General features: G+C 41.1%; 1 protein-coding gene across 5 annotated transcripts in view; it reads right to left on the bottom strand.

Annotated features, from left to right (window-relative positions):
• The window catches only part of TJP1 (tight junction protein 1), a 251,152-nt gene extending 234,494 nt beyond the window's left edge, over positions 1 to 16,658 (bottom strand). For all 5 annotated transcript variants that reach the window (XM_047735914.1, XM_047735915.1, XM_047735916.1 and 2 more), the window contains exons 1-2: positions 16,471 to 16,658; positions 4,722 to 4,854 (exon numbers count right to left, since the gene is read on the bottom strand). In XM_047735914.1, coding sequence (XP_047591870.1) covers positions 4,722 to 4,854; positions 16,471 to 16,643 — 306 coding nt within the window. In that variant the 5' untranslated portion in view covers positions 16,644 to 16,658. The remainder of the gene's footprint in view (positions 1 to 4,721; positions 4,855 to 16,470) is intronic.
• Between the last annotated feature and the right edge of the window lie 1,093 nt (positions 16,659 to 17,751).

The following is a 17,751-nucleotide window of genomic DNA, read 5'->3' as shown; positions in this document are numbered from 1 at the left end:
CAGTCAGGCACCCCATCATGCCAAGAAGAGAGCAAAGTTGTTAAGTCTTCAAAGTCAAATAGATATTTAGTTTTAAAACAGGGCTCTAGAATCTCTCAGGGGTCCCACAGATCTCACGGAGAGGGTCTTGAAGGGTAGAGGAAGAAGGAGAAAACTTCTATCACTGATATCTCCGTAGGTTACCAGTATTTTCTATGCACGTACATGGAGACTCCTCTTTATCAGGAGAAAAAAGGAGCTTTTCAAATGAGAAAAATCTCTGATCATTAAAAAAAATAAAACATAGAACTACATTATACTCAGGCAGCAGTGAAATGTGACTTATCAGCCCAGAAATGTACACAAATGTAATACTCCAAATAATATCTTATTATCACAGATTTTTCCTCTAATGGCAAAAAAAATCCGCCGAAGATTTTGAAATGCATCATTTTGCCTAATGGTTCTTGGTGACGAGTGAAACTGTCTCTCATCCAAGGCTAAGGGAACACAGCCATAAACTATTAATTGGTTCATTGTTTCTCTTTATTGTGCATAAAACTTTTTGTAGTATTTTTCTGTTGGCAAAAAGAAAAAATTAGCAATCCAGATTTACACCCATGAAGGAGGAAATAAATTGCGTAAGTCTATATTCAGGATAGCCTCCCCCACTGAATGAATCCTACTCAACTGGCTCCATTTTCCTGTTTTAGGAAGTATGTATAATCAAGAGAAGCTGTAAAATTTCAAGCAATCTGTTGAATTTTTAAATTATCACTAAAAATGTTTTGACTATACACTTAGAATCTGAGAGGGAGGAAGAGACAAGAGTCGATGCCACCTAATCACTCCCAACAGGCAACGACACAGAGTGATATGCACCAGCTTAGCATATAAGCACCATTAACTGAGTCAGTCCAAAGACAAATGGTCACTTTTCTTCTCCATATCCATTGTCAACATATCACTCCATTACCTTGAGGGAAACAAAAGGATTTGTCGCTTGGTTTTATAGCATTGTACCCATGAAAACATGTTGAAGAAAGGCTTAGGTTATCCAGGCAAAACATGTGTTCACCACAGACTTGTCCAGTCCAGGCCTTGCCTAAGAAAATTGTGCCACAGATCTCTGGGATCTCTGGTCTCATGGACTCGTGAGACTGGATGGATTCCAGTCTCCTCCAGTGAACCAGGAAGTCAGTCATTTATGCTGTAGGGTTTACAAAATGAACTAGAATGCCCATCCCATTTAATCCCCACAGAGAGAGCTGAAACAATCACCTCTCCCCAGGAGTGAAATGGCATCAATCTGACGCCCGGGACCAAAGCCAACCATCTCAGCTGGAACCTGAGGTTTCTCAGCCAGAAATTGGGACCTTGAATGCATAGCAAGTAGACCTCTTGCTCTGTTTGCTATGTTTTTCCAAAAGCAATAAAAATTGTATTTCTTATTAGGCAAAGTTAAAAGTAAAATGTGAAAATAAAAATATAAATGTTATTCTGCTGGTCATGCAAATTTGATATATGCACATGACTGGAGATAATGAACTAAATTTAAATCTTCCTGCTTTAAGGTTTGCCAGTTACTCTGGCAGTCAAAGGAAGCCATACATCTGATAAAAATTTTTACAGATTTTAAAAATAGTGTATGACAGAATTTTCAGTTTTTTTGAACAAGAGATACCTATGGTGTCTAAACTATTTCCTAAAAGGGATAAGAAGTATCTATTCCTATATAACTGATCATCATTTACCAAGTAAGTGCCCTGTAGACACTGTGGCTAAGGCTTTAAAATCTGGTTTTCCACGATTCATTACAGTCAACTGTGTGACAGAATCAGATCTGAATCCCTTTCTCCTCCTGTGAGAGTCTTTTCTAATCTACTTTTTGAGAGTAGCACTTCCTTCTTTTATTTATTTATTTATTTATTTTAAAAGATTTTATTTATTTATTTGACCAGAGAGAGATAGAGCTCACACACAAGCAGGGGGAACAGCAGGCAGAAGCAGAAGGAGAAGCAGACTCCCTATTGAGCATGGAGCCCAACATGGGGCTTGATCCCATGACCCTCAGATCATGACCTGAGCGGAAGGCAGACACTTAACTGACTGAGCCACCCAGGCACCCCAGCACTTTCTTCTTTTAAAAAGACAATTTAAGGGGCGCCTGGGTGGCTCAGTGGGTTAAAGCCTCTGCCTTTGGCTCAGGTCATGATCTTGGGGTCCTGGGATCGAGCCCAACGTTGTCGGGCTCTCTGCTCAGCGGGGAGCCTGCTTCCTCCTCTCTCTCTCTCTCTGCCTGCTTGTGGTCTCTGTCTGTCAAATAAATAAAATCTTAAAAAAAAAAAAAAGACAATTTAAGAAGTGGAGGGGAAAACATCCTTTTCATCCCCTTGCTAAAGACGTTATATGTCCCTATGTATTTTAAGTATTACAATATTAATTGCCATAGTTTACAGTAGATGGTGGGAATAGCCAGGCTGTTAGGCTCTTTTTAAAAATTTCTCTATTGTTTGGAAAAGCAGTTTATTGCTTTCCCAAAAATGGAACATGCTCATTGTAAAAAATTTCTAAGAATCTAAAAGTCTTCAAAGATTGCTGTCCTACCACCCATGACTACAAAAACCTGAGAAGGAAAAGGAACTCCAATTGCAACAAAAGTCTAACAATTGCAGTACTGCTGACCCTTTGAACAACATATATTTGAACTGATGGGTCTACTTATATGCAGATTTTTTAAAATACGGTACTATAAATGTGTTTTCTCTCCCTTACGATTTTCTTAACATTTTTTTCTCCAGTTTAGCTTATTTTAAGAATAAAGTATAAAATACATATAACATATAGAACATGTGTTAATGGATTATTGGTAAGGCTTCTGGTCATCAGTAGGCTATCAGTAGTTAAGTTAAGGGGGGATTCAGGTTATATGTGGATTTTCAATTGCATGGAGGTTGGACGCCTCTAACCCCTGCTATCTTCAAGGGTGAACTGCAATGACATTTCAATAATATATTCTCATTACTGAAAGACAAGGGACCTTCTATCAACCTCAACTTTATCTCTCCCGCTTAACCTCAGTGTCAAATGCCTTCGCTCCAGGGATGCTAAGACATTTCACTTTTGAAATAAGGTCAACTAGGAGAGATGATCAAAAAGAAAGAAACTAGTTCTGCAGATGTTAACTGCACCTGGGTAGTGTTATTTTTTTCCTCACTTGAACCACACACTCACTTGAGCCAGATCAACTCTCGCCCGGCACAAGGAAGAAAACGAATTATCAACAGTTTTAAGACATATTTGTCATGATAAAAAGACAGCTCTATTTGCCAACTTTTCCTCATAGGTGAAATAATCTATTTCTATTTCTAGGAAACTGAAAGCAATAGTACATGAAGTAAAGCTTTTTTTCCTGTCATATTCTACAGATATTTTATCTTCCCCAACCACAGAGACCGTGATTAAGCAAGCAAACATACTCTGTGACATGCCAAACTTATTTGTTATTGGACTACCTTCCATAATGACAACATTTAGTACCATAAAAAGACCTGATAAAATTCCAATTTCCATTTTTATTTTCCAAAAAGTAATTCAAATCTGCTTCTCAATTCAGTGTTTCACTACTGCAAAGCAATCCTCCTTATTTTACACCATGCTTATGTTTCCTTTAGTCATTTTAATTGCTAGTTTTACTTAGCAAAAATTTACTGTTTTTTCTCAGTTATTGCTTAAATGTCTTCTGATAGGTCACATTTCACCTTCTGCTGTCTTACGTCATAAAATGGCCAAGCACACTTTTAGGCAAAACCGACTATAATTATTTTAATAAGAATAAATTAAAAGATAGAGTATCCACATTTACTGAACTTCTGTTTTCATCAACTATAGATAAAAGGTGCAGAAGTCATATCCTCAAAGAAGAAAGGCTCTGTTACCACTGTTCGAAACAGGTATAGTCAATGGTACTTTTATAATTCAGAAGTTTTCAGAGCTCGAAGGGAAGAAGTAAACACATCTGGTCTCTTCAACATCCTAAATATCCATTAATTTGCCATTGACCCCTACAATACATAAATTTGAATAAAATCTTACTGCAAAGAAAATTCTACTATATCCTTAATAGTACTATAGTATCTCTTATGAACTAGGCAATATAATTAATAGCAAAGGACAGTGTGGACTGAAAGTGCCAGTGTTCCTGCTCCTCTAAAAACATTCATGAATGTATCACACACCCGCATGAAAAACCATCACTTGGTCCAGAAAAAAATAAAAAGGACATGGCCACTAATGTTAATCACTTAGAATGGAAAGAAAGCACCAACATTAACTGAATCAGGATCTGTCCTAAGAATAGCTAAGTAACACTATTTTCTGGTCCTGCCAGGAAGGTGAGTATCTGGGGTTAATCAAACACTGAGATCCCTACTTACATTAACATTCGGATTTGTAATTTCTAAGAAGTTTACATTAATACTTCGCTGAACTTATTTTACTTTTTGTTGCAGATCAGGAAGCATTTCTTTATCTTGGTCTTTGAATCAGAATCATTAATTCTAAATGTTTCATATGGATATCAGTTAACAAAGCATTCTAGTTAGTAACCTGTTGGATAAGCCAATTTTTACGGCAAAAAGATGCTCATGACAAAATAAGACTATTGTGCTTTTATAAAAATCAAAATAATGACATCAAAATTTTCATATTCTTTGAAAATAAGTACTACACAGTGCACTTACAGTGAGCTCACAGAAATCGATGCTATCAAGGCTTTTGCTTCTGTGCAGTCTCCCTTTTATTCGTCTTAAAGAAGGTTTTCCTTGGCTGACGCTAGAAGTAGCACCATTCGGATTTTCAGAGGATGGCGTTACCCTGCAAGAAGTGGAAAACACTTAAAAGACGGATTTGCAGGTAGATACGTTTCTCAAGCATGAGATAAGTATTTACTTGAGGATAGCTCTGGAAACATCATGCTCCTTTTTCAGCCAAGAAGCAAAGAACCACAGTGGATCTAACTCTGAGGAGATACGCTTTCTAAGTATTTCTTAGTAACTTGCTGGTTTAGAAATTTCTCTTGACAGGGTTCAAACATTTCTACATTAAGATTCACTAGAAGTCAACTCTGACCATCAAAGAAGCAATTAAGGCCAGACTGAAGTTTCCTAGGTAACTGAGAGGCATCTGCTCCCCTCTGAGTAGTTCTTTCTCAAGCGCTCAGCCCAGGGCCCAGCACACTCAGTGCAAGTCAGCTCTCATTGTGTACAAGCATAAATACCGTTCAGCATACTTTTTAAAGCATGAAATAACTTTTAAAGCTTTAAACATAACAGTCAACATTTAATTCAGCATGGTTACAGAACCAAGAAAACACAGATAAGAAGTGGTAAATAATCAAAGCTATCTACATATCTGCACACTGGGACACATGCTCATACACATCAACACACTCTCAAGACTGTTATGTGTTCAATCATTTCGGTGCCACTGCTGGCACTTAGAAGGTGCCCCCAGGAACCTGGGAGGAAACTGCTTAGTGGATTATCGTCTTAGAGATGACAGAGACTTAAGTAGTGAGACTGATTTGTTAAGGGTGGCTTATGAAAATCGGTTTCCTTATTTTATGATCAATTTCCTGCTTGTGTGTGTTCCATGTTGGTATACTTTTCAAATATCCTGACCTTAATATTTTATATTAAAAATGTTGTGATCTGAAAGGCATAGGTCTCTCATGGGGCGTGTGGGTGGCTCAGTCAGTTAGGCATCTGACTCTTCATTTCAGCTCAGGTCATGATCTCAAGGTCATGAGATTGAGCCCTGCAACAGGTTCAAGGCTGAGCATGGAGCCTGCTGAAGACTCTCTTTCTCCCCCTCTCCCTCAGCCCCTTCCCCTCTGCGTGTGCTCTCTGTCTCTTAAAAAAAAAAACATCTCTCATTGCTTGAAAAGGCTGAAAAGGACATACTGGATAGACTGATAGCAAAGTAAATTTGATTTATATAATAAGAAGATGGGAATGAACATCATGAAATAGACTAGGTATGGCTGCAGTTTAGAATAAAAGTACTATGCCCCTATAGTCAGAAGATTTAAAGAGTATGAAAAGATGCAAAAATGAAAAGTAAAGCCTCCCTGTCCTCCCTCATCACAAATCCCCATCCCTTTACCCAAAGATAATCACCACTAATGGTTCTTTGTATAAACTCCCAAACAAATGCTCATGCTTATCTATATATGTGTTAATCTCCTTTTGAAACTTTTTAGCAAACTGACCAAACTGTTCACATTGCCCTACATCTCATTTTTTCACATAATAATATATCTTGAAGCTCTTCCCATAATAACCCAGATCCATTTCATTCGATTTTTTAAAAGATTTTATTTTTCAGTAATCTCTATATCCAAAGTGGAGCTTGAACTCATGTGTTTCATTCTTTTTAATGGCTAAAGAGTATTCCATTGTACAGGCATACCACAATTTATTCAACCACTCCCCTACCAATGGGCATTTAGTTTTCAAATGTTTGCTATCAAACTGTAAAGCAATGAACATGTGTGACATCTCTGGGTATAAACACAGTATTTACTTAAGAAAGAGCACTAGAAGGAAAATGCAGAGTCAGAGGTTTCTGGGTGTTGCAAGTACTACTTTTCAAAAAGGCTTTCCCAATTTATGCTTCTATCAACAGTACAGAAAAATGTTCATGTGGAGGTGGGCGTGTCCGTAAATGGAAAGGTGACTATATCCTTTTATTTTCTTTTATAACTTAACTTCTCTGTGTCCTTCATTACATTTGTCTTGCTAAAGGGCTAATTTCTCCTAAAAGAGGCGATTGACAGAGTTTCCCACCACGAACATGGATTTGACAATGGATCTTTATATATTAGTTTTTTTCTTTACATATTTCAAATCTGTTGTATTAGATGTCTTAATGTTTGCAACGGGTATCTTTTCTTATATTCTTTATTATAATGTTCAGTTAGCCAACACATAGTACATCATTGGTTTTTGATGTAGTGTTCAACGATTCTTATGTGTAATGCCCAGGGCTCTTATCTTTTTAGGGACTTAAACTTTTATCACATTTAAAGTCCCTATTCCGGGGCGCCTGGGTAGCTCAGTGGGTTAAGCCTCTGCCTTAGGCTCAGGTCATGATCTCAGGGTCCTGGGATCGAGCCCCGCATCGGGCTCTCTGCTCAGCAAGGAGCCTGCTTCCCCCTCTCTCTCTGCCTGACTCTCTGCCTGCTTGTGATCTCTCTCTGTCAAATAAATAAATAAAATCTTTAAAAAAAAATTTAAAAAAATAAAGTCCCTATTCCAATTAAAGACTTTACTTTAAATGCGATTCTGCATAATAATTTCCCCAACTACATTTTCATATTATCCTTTTCTTGGTTTATGTTTTTCTGTGCTTGTATTTTCAACCTTTCCAGGTCCCTGTCTCCACCCTCCCCCCAGCCTCCTTCTTTTAGCTGTACCTTTAACTCTAGTCGATTCTTCACCAGCATGCGACTGGATGCTTTTCTTTCATACTCAGTTTGAGAATCCCTATCATTTGAGAGAAACCTAACCCATTCAAATTTGTTATGTTTACTGATATGTTTAGATTTTTTCCTCTGCCATGTTTTATAGTTTGTGTTTTTCAAATTTAAATGCTTTCTTCTTTTTCTTTTCCTACCTTTTTAGTATGACTGAGTTTTCTTTCTCTCTACCCTCCCTTGGACTTTCTCCTCTCCAATTAGTAGTTCAAAGTTATACATCTTATTAGGGCAACTCTAACTCTAGTTAACCATACATATACATGTATTTATATATTTACATGTACATTTATATAGTTACATTTATATATTTATAAATATACATATATATGCATATATATGTACCTCTACATTTCCACAATACATATATACACACACACTTTTATTTAAACTGAAATACTTCTATCAACATCTAGAGTTCAGTGGTATTCTTATCTCCTGATACGCAAGCAATGATGTTTAACATGCCTTTGTTTCTCTTCTTTTCCAGCACCAGTGCAACCCTACCAAAAGCTCCACCCTTGGGGCGCCTGGGTGGCTCAGTGGGTTAGGCCACTGCCTTCGGCTCGGGTCATGATCTCAGGGTCCTGGGATCGAGTCCCACATCGGGCTCTCTGCTCAGCAAGAAGCCTGCTTCCCTCTCTCTCTCTCTCTCTGCCTTCCTCTCCGTCTACTTGTGATCTCTCTCTGTCAAATAAATAAATAAAATCTTTAAAAAAAAAAAAAAAAAAAAAAAAAAAGCTCCACCCTTCCTTGGAAATAGTTTCAAGGTCTCCTAATTTCTCTTCCATACTTTTGTCCCTTTGTTCTTTTGTGATTCTCTAGCTTCCTCCTCCACACTGCTCACTTGCTTCTCAGCTCTGTCAATTCAGCCATTCTCTTTCACTTTAGTGAGCAAAGGTTAAATTTCTAGTGTTTAGTATGGTGTTTTATTCATATGATATTCTCTTGCATCTTTCTGAAAATAACCATCTTAATCCAAGGTTTTTCTATTTTTCTCAGGGATTAGTTCTTTTGTTTGTTGAGTATGGTAATTCTTCTAATACTGGTTTTCTCCAACTGTTTGGTGATTTTTAATGTCTACTTATATTTGTATTAAAGAACATCTGTTTCTGCACTGTCACATTTACTGTGGCCTCCTTTGGCAACTCTGGCAGAGAGATGGGACATGCTGCTGTGAAGTCACTTGTCTTCTGGGTCAGAGGACTCAGTAGCTATGTCAGGTACAACCCTGTCCCTCTGGCCCAAGAGCCCACATTCCCTGCTTTGGTAAGCGAGAAAGCAACACTGTTGTCCACAGCTTGTCACAAACTGGTAAGGCAAGGCGTCAATCAACCTGGTGCATAAAATCTGAGTAATTCCCCAAGTGTCCTCTGCTTCTTCCATCCCTGGAATGCTGCTGCAAGTTATCAGCCTCTCTTTGTGCAGAAATGTTCTCCTGCACATTTCCTGGAAATGGTTCTTGCAAGGCTTTTCTCTGAGTAGAACTATCTTTATCTAGTAAATATATTTCAGAGATACCGCAAAAATGCTGGTCCACTGATGGCATTTGGTATTGTTTACTCAGACTCAGTATTTTTGTTGTGGTTTTTTTAATTCTCATTTTTGTTATTTCATTGAATTGCTAATAAGTGCACCTTTCAAGTCACTTCCCAGAGTAAAATTCTGACGTCACTTTCACTATTTTCAATACATTAAAAAAGTTTTACATTGCAGTTTTGCTCTCTTCTCTGCAGAGTAAAAGCTTTCATGAAAATAAGAATTTCATTTAAGAAAAGTGGGCATATGGGAAAGAAAAACAGAGCTGAAAACAATATACAATTCTTAAATTATGCCTCCTCTCTCACACTTTACTTTGATCGCATTATGTGGCATAATCATATTAGAAGAAATATAAACTTTTTGACAAAGACATTTTTCACAAGTTTTTCTCTCATTTAACTTAGAAAGGTTTATTATTTACCCTTTTTCCAAACCTAAAACCTAAAGTCTGTGATAAGAATTTATATACATCAAATTTATAAATGACGGACAACCAAGAAATTTATCAGACTTAACTCAATGTAATGCCAAGTCCAGTGACTAAAACAGGAAAAAAAATCCTCAATATAAATAGAAGAATGGATCCTCCCCTTCCCCACCAGGATCATAATAAAAACATTACTGAAGAGTAGAGCTGAATTGGGGCGCCTGGGTGGCTCAGTGGGTTAAAGCCTCTGCCTTCGGCTCAGGTCATGATCCCAGGGTCCTGGGATCGAGCCCCACATCGGGCTCTCTGCTCGGCAGGGAGCCTGCTTCCTCCTCTCTCTCTCTGCCTGCCTCTCTGCCTACTTGTGATCTCTGTCTGTCAAATAAATAAAAATAAAATCTTAAAAAAAAAAAGAGTAGAGCTGAATTGATATATAGCAGGTGAATATCAGATCTGTATCCCCCCTACCCACAGACTTCTCAGGAGGAAGATGCCTTCTCTAGGCACAGAATCAGGCTCCTACAGAGTAATTTTAGTAACGTTAAAGTTCTGACCAGGTCTTTTGGAAGCTAAGAGGTCAACTGTTAAAAAGCATATGGTTCAAAAAAAAAAAAAAAAAAAGCATATGATTCAGTAATGACCCCCTCTTCTTAGGTGGAGAAAAAGAAAAGGAATAAACATGGTTCCAGATGATAATGTTCAATGTTATCTCATGTATAAGTAGAAGGGGTACTGAGATACAGGGGAATTTAAGATGTCACCTCTCTCTTGTTTTACCACTGTTTTTGAGAATTAGTATTTCTCCTGGAGCAGAAATATGTGTATTCAAGTACTTTCCCACTGGACACTCATAAGAATACAGAGGAATATTTACAACTCAGGTAAGACGAGCTATACAGGGATACAAAAAGAGACAGTTCTTCCAAACATGGAGTATAAGGAGTATTTTTCTTTTCTTTTTTGTTGTTTTTGTTTTGTTTTGTTTTGAGAGAGAGAGAGAGCGAGCGAGCGCATGAGCAAGCAGAGGGAGGGGCAGAGGGAATGGGAGAGAGAAAATCTTTTTTTTTTTTTTTAAGATTTTATTTATTTATTTAACAGACAGAGATCACAAGTAGGCAGAGAGGCAGGCAGAGAGAGAGAAGGGGAAGCAGGCTCCCCGCTGAGCAGAGAGCCCGATGCGGGGCTCGATCCTAGGACCCCGAGATCATGACCTGAGCCGAAGACAGAGGCTTTAACCCACTGGGCCACCCAGGCGCCCCATGGGAGAGAGAAAATCTTAAGCAGGCTCCGTGCCCAGTGTGGAGCCTGATGTGGGGCTCGATCTCACGACCCTGAGATCATGACCTAAGTCAAACTCAAGACTCAACTGCTTAACTGATTGAGCCACCCAGGCACCCAAGGAGTATTTTTAATCCCAAGGTCCCACGCTCCCTCCACCTGATTGTGTGGTCTGCACTGAATAACTCGGACTCTGGGATTTTTTTCTTAAATATTTAGGAGAACGGCCCTTGACAATAGGAAAAATAAAGTTAGTAACTGAGATACAAGCATTTTGGATATCTCCCCTTGAACTCTGAAGAAATCAGTATTTAGCTTACAATGAAGTTTTTCTTTTCCTAATTCTTAATTCCATTTTATCATCCCCAGGGGATGACTGGGGAGAAAATTTCCCCTTCTCTCCACTCCCTTCCTAACTCCCCTAATGGGACCATGTGGGACTTGTGGGCATGGCTGGTGTGCTTAAAAGGTAGAAACCCAGGATCCACCCTCTCATTTTGTTTCTAACTCAGAAGTTTTGGCTCACAACTATTTTTGACCACGGTTCACTTGGAACAAACAACTCCCAAACTTATCTACCTCACCCATCTCTAATTTCTAGTGGAAAAGATCTCAATAATAACAAAGAATTGGGCAAAAACAATCAAGATGATAAAAACAAAGCATTTACACAAGAACAAATTACCAAAAAAAAAAAAAAAGTAACACCTAACAATCTTTCTACAAGATAGTAATTTTAAAGTATCAGGAATTGATAGCCATAACCAACTCCAGATTAATACTAATGGGTGATAGCAAAGCATCTTTCCCCCTAACAATGGGAATTACAAACAAGGGTATAAGAACAGAGGCCTTGAGATACTACTAAGTACAGCAGGGCCACTGACTTCAGAAGGATACTGAATCCTTATGAAGGATGGTTCAGCAAAAGCTAGTAAAATGCTAATTTTTATCTATAAGTAACAGACTTCAGAAACCTCCAGAGTTTATATAAAAAGGTTTATATAGGGGCGCCTGGGTGGCTCGGTGGGTTGAGCCGCTGCCTTCGGCTCGGGTCATGATCTCGGAGTCTTGGGATCAAGCCCCGCGTCGGGCTCTCTGCTCTCTCGGGGAGCCTGCTTCCTCCTCTCTCTCTGCCTGCCTCTCTGCCTGCTTGTGATCTCTCTGTCAAATAAAAAAAAAAAAAAAAAAATCTTTAAAAAAAAAAAAAGGTTTATATAAATGGCCAGCCTTTAGTTGTACTTATAAATAATAACATGTATAATTGCTTATAATTTGCTCTTTAAAGAAACTAAGAAAGGGATGGTGTTAACTAGACTTATTGTACTGATCATTTTGCTATATACATAAATACTGAATCATTATGTTGTACCCCTCAAAGTAATGATGTCACATGCCAATCATACCTCAACAATTAAAAAAAAAAAAAAGAAACCAAGAAAGGACTTGGATATTAGAGCCATACCCATCCCATCAGGGGAACCTCTGGGACCCATGAGGGGGCTATGCACCACCCTTGGAGAAACAACATTCCATAGGGCACTTTCCGGTTGATTTGTACTTGTTTTCAGTTATTCTTCCTTTCTAGACTGTCATGTCCCTGCTCAAATGTGTTTTTAACCCCAACAACTGGTATAAATCCTGATGTGTGACTCTGGGCAAGTCAATGACCTCATTTATAAAACTGGGAAAAATACAGCACCTACCTCATAGGGGTGCTGCAAGTTACATGGTGGTTGCTTGGAAAGCACTTAACACTGGGCCCAGCAGGTAATAAGTTCAATGAATGGCAGCTCCTCTTTTTTCCAGAATCTGATTACTGGACAACTAAACTACTCGAATGAGTGAATTGATGTCACGTGGCCTTCAATAATTACTGAATCAAATAACTGGGAGAAATATATTTAGAGGCATGAAGAAAATGAAATGATACTCCTTCCCCCCCTAAGGTCAGTGTACACATTCCTAACAGCACTCAATGCAAAAATCAGGACTGACAATGTAAAATTAGGATGAAACAATTATTTGGGCTTCACACCCACTGAAGAGCAAAGAGTTGGCCTCAGCACCTGTACTGAATGGTGCCCTTCCTCTCCACTCTCCCTGACCCCAGGAACCTGTGAATGTGACCCCCATTTAGAAAAAGGGTCTTTGCAGATATACTGAAGGGTCTTGAGATGAGATCATCCTGGATTATCCAGGTGGACCCCAAATCCAATGACAAATATCCTTAGAAGAAGCAGAGAAGACACAGACACACAAAGATGGCCATGTGAAGATGCAGAGAGAGAAGGGAGGGATTCAGCCATAAGGAATGCCTACAGCCACCAGGAGCTAGAAGAGGTAAGGAAGCATTCTCCCCAAGAGACTTTAAGGGAGCATGGCTCTGCGGACACCTTGATTTCAGACTTCTGACCTCCAGAACAAAAGAGAATAAATTTCTGTTGTTTTTAAGCTACAGTCTGTAGTAATGTTACAGCAGCTCTGGGAAATACAGTGTCCTTCTGCTTCTTTTCATAACCAGCAATTACAGAAGACCCCCTACAGGAAGCAAGCCATACAGACTGACACCTACTGTGGGGAGAGGTTAACAGGCCTGAGTTCCAGGTTCCTAAACACTAATGATTCAGAACCAAATACTGCAAACAGTCCTACTTCCTAAATTTCTTGGAGAAGGAGACAAAGAGAAGAATTACAGGCTCTGCTGATGCAGGTCTGGCTGTTTGTCTGGTTTAGTTTCCACCTAAACCAATACGCCTTAAAGGATCTGCAGAGCCAATCAGAAAGACAGAAAGCTACTCCCTAAAGGAAAGTTAAGGAGCACAAATGGTCAAACTAGACAGAAATGTGGGACCAAAACACTGGATCAGTCCCTCCTACGCTTTACCTCTATTGGCATAAGCTTTGTAGGCATGCAGTCTTTCCATACACTGCAATAATTTAAAGAGAGAGAAACAGAGACAGCACCTTTGTATAAATCCTCATTCATATAGGCCACAACCAATTATGACAGCATGCCCTCACATCCTGTACTTGGCATAAGCTAGGGCATTCCAAGGTCTGACAACCCTTGCTGATGTCTGCTATTGCGTCCCACCCATCACTCTAGAGTCAGAACCCAGAGCTACATATCTTCTTGCCATGTGACAGTGTCTTCTGTCTCAATCCTCCATGTCCCGTTGGCTCTGACACTGGCAAAATGGAATGTTATCTAGAAAATTAATTCCAGAAGACATAATAGATGAATCAAGCAGCACAATATTCTTCAACTTAAAAAAAAAAGGACTATATATATCTATGTTTAATGTACCATTCACTCTAGAGTTTCTGTAGCATATGCTCTTCACTTTGCCTCTATAGAAACTAGATTAACGTTTGCAAATTCTCTTAACATTGAGCAGAAATTTTGAAATGCTCATTTAATATTGCGGAAGAGTTAAACAAAAATCTTCCTGCCTTTTCCAGGCTGTCTCTTAGTAAGATGGTTTTTAATCACGGCCTCAGTTTACTGCCTGACTGAAACATGAATCTCTGGAGTATAAAAATTACCTGGACTTTATTTCTTTGTGTCCTCTCTTCACAAACTGTATTGAGGAATGTATTCAGAAATGGCACTCCATCAAAAAAGAATAAACCTCGTGTCCTGACTTGGTGGCTAACCGATACTAATATTCATGCCTAACAGCTCCTCAAGCATTATTCCCACATCTTAGTTTTTAAATTTAATATCAAGAAAATCTCCTTCCCAGTTACGCATTACTAAGAATTCATTTAGTCAGCACATATCTTTTCAGAAACTATTTTGTACCAGATACCGGTTACAGGGGACTTAGTAATGAGCTAAATGGATAAAAAGTCCTGCCCCCATGCAACTTACATTCCAGTTGTGGGGGTTGGGGGGAGGAGGAGAAACGTGTATGACAATTAAGTAAAATATGCAGTGCTTTGTATAAGTGCATATAAGTAAAATATGCAGTTGCTCAGAAGAAAAGCAGAGTGAGGGGAAAGACTGCTGGCGCTAATCTCTTTTTTCCTCCTGTACACCATCAACCTGAAAAGCCTTCTTCAAACGTTACTACTTCTTGCTTCATAATAGTAGCACAGTCTTCCTATCCTTGCTAAAATCTTCTTCCATGGACATTTCTTAATTACTGCCAACTATTCCTAGTCTAGTCTTTGATGTGTTGTCACTTGCTGCTCTTCCAATTAAAATACCTTCTGCAGAATAAATCTTTTTTTCTTAAATGCATTTATTCAAGTGAGAGAAAGAGGGGGAGAGAGAAACTCAAGCAGACTCCATACTGAGTGCGGAACCAGAGGTGGGGCCGGATGCCAGGACCCCCAGGTCAGCACCCCACCTGAAAGGAAGAGTTGCAGGCTTAACTGGCTGCACCACCAAGGAACCCCCAAATCTCTTTTTTTTTTTTTTTTTTTTGGAACAAACTGATGGACGAGGGCAGTGAGGAAGACACTAATATTCACTAAGAATCCATTATTCGGTCCAGCATAGTGGCAGGCACTTTGCATTCATTATCTCAGTTGATCTGGGTTATGACCCCATGAGTTAGGTAATATCATTCTCACCCTACAGACCAAGAAACAGATACTCCAGTAACTTAAGGTCACACGGTAAGTGGCACAGCTGAAATTTGAACTTCACTGCCCATCCATATATTTGGTTCTCACCTCCAAAATTCCCCATTATTGGCATTCTTTTTTCAAAAAAGAAAACTCTTTCTTGGTTGCTCTATCTTTAGAGTCCTCGGATCACTCATTTTGCCTGAGACAGCAGAAACTACTTTTCTCAAACGCCTAAAAGCAGGCTCACTTCCTTTTCTCTGTAACCTTGAAATTAAATTCAATTAAAGTGCGTAAATCTCTACGAACCTCGCCCACCACAAATTTTAAAATTAAAACAGCCACTGAACAGCAAAGAAGTCTGGCATCTTTTTTCCTATAGTCACTACGCCTTTACTGGACTATTTCTTTTGTGGCAGAACCTTACACTTAAGTCTCAGGGCAACTGGAATACCCAGGCAGCCCACATGGGGATTCCATATGCCACATTTAAACGCTAATAAAACGCCATACAACCCGATAGATAATCAACTGTGTAAACCCGATCTGGAAAACTTCCAGACATTTTTCTTTTAAGGGCGATCTTTCCCCGTTACCCCAATAACAGTTTCCAGGTCAGAGGAACTGGAACGCGTGCAGATAAAATGTAGTCCCTGATAATGCCATTAAAACCTCGCAACTTGGTCCCCTCACCGTGGGAGCGGCTCGCCCTTCACTATGTACCCACAGCAGATGGGTTTTGAGAAACAGCAGAAAACGCAGCGCTAATAAATTGTTCTGTGCCCGCAAGGAAGCCTGGCTGGAAATTCCGAGCCAGAACTGGCGGGGAGGCGGCTGGAAGGACAGTCCCGGGCGGGAGACCGGTGCCCCGGTGCCCGTAAGCCGCCGGGTCCCCGCCCCTCCCTCTCGGCGGCGCGCCGCTCTGCGTGTCGCCGGGCACCGCCGAGGGTCGCGGCGGAACACGCCCGCGTGGGCGCGGGACGCGGTGGCGCTCGGCCCCAGGGGCTCCGAAATGGCTGCGGCGCCCCCCGGCTCTGCGCGCCCGTCGGGCCGGGCCGCAGGCGGCCTCACCGCCCGCCCGCCCGCCCCGGCCCCGACCCCGCGCCCGCCGCGCCCGCCGCGCCCTCACCACAGCTTCCTCTTGAGCGGCAGGAGGCTGCCGCGGTTGGAGGGGGTGACGCCGATGGCCATCTGCAGCACCGTCAGGTATTTCTGGTACTTCATCTTGTCCCCGCTCCGCTCGCGGGCAGGGCCCCGCCGCCGCCGCCGGCGCCGCAGACACAGCCCCTCCAAGCGCCGCATAGATCAGCTCTCGGCCATCCGCCGCCGCCACAGCTCCCGCCGCTCCCGCCGCCGCGGCCGTGCACGCCCGGCTCCCGCTCCCGCTCCCGCTCCCGCCGCTGCCGCCGCCGCCACCGCCGCCCTCGCCGCCGCCGCCGCGCGTGGCCGGGACTCCCGCTCCCGCCGACGCCGGCGCCGTGCGTGCCCGGCCGCTCCCGCCGCCGCCGTGCGTGGCTCGCCGCTCCCGCCGCCGTCCGCAGCGCCCCCTCCGCCCTGCCCGCGCGGCCCCCACGTGCGCCCAGGGCGTCCCGGGCGGCTGGCATTGCGGGACTCGCTCCGCGGGAGAGGCGGGAGCGCTCGGGCCGCCGCCCCCAGGCCCCGCCCCCGCCCGCCGGGCCAGCGTGCCTCAGTTTCCTCCGCGGCTGGCAGCAGCTCATTTCGACTGCCTAAAGCCCAAGAGAATTCCATGACAAGATTCCAGAAGAGAAAAAAAAATGCTTTAATTTATGATTACCGGCTGATGGTTTGTAATAGTCATTTACGTGTTCTAGCCTAAGTCCCTGAAGATTTTATGTTTACATAAAATGCATCTCTACAAAATGCACGTATGTGTATACACGTACACATACCGTATACAATATATATGGTATATATACCATATACATGATGTGTGCTCAGTCTTCGTTTGCACGGTAGTCTGGAACTGTGGGAATGACCGTGAACCATGCAAAACTATCTTAATAATCAATGGGAAAATGTAAGATTGTTCCATGACGTTTAAAAATTTTGTCAAAACATTCCGAACTCTCTTCATTGATGGTTGTAAATGTATAAAGAAATGGGAAAAAAAAAAAAAGTAAAACTCATTTAATACACAGTAGTTTGGAATACTACAAACATTGAGAATTAAATTGTTTTATATCTTTGTAAGAGAAACTTATCAAAAGTAACTTGAACGGTGCTGGTCTTCTGGTAGAATTTTTTTTTTTTAAGATTTTATTTATTTGACAGACAGAGATCACAAGTAGGCAGAGAGGCAGGCAGAGAGAGAGGAGGAAGCAGGCTTCCCGCTAAGCAGAGAGCCCGATGCGGGGCTCGATCCCAGAAGCCTGGGATCATGACCACAGCC

The sequence above is a fragment of the Lutra lutra genome, chromosome 7, assembly GCF_902655055.1.
Source record: "Lutra lutra chromosome 7, mLutLut1.2, whole genome shotgun sequence".
Lineage (NCBI taxonomy): Eukaryota > Metazoa > Chordata > Mammalia > Carnivora > Mustelidae > Lutra > Lutra lutra.
This window is presented reverse-complemented; position numbering and strand designations above follow the sequence as displayed.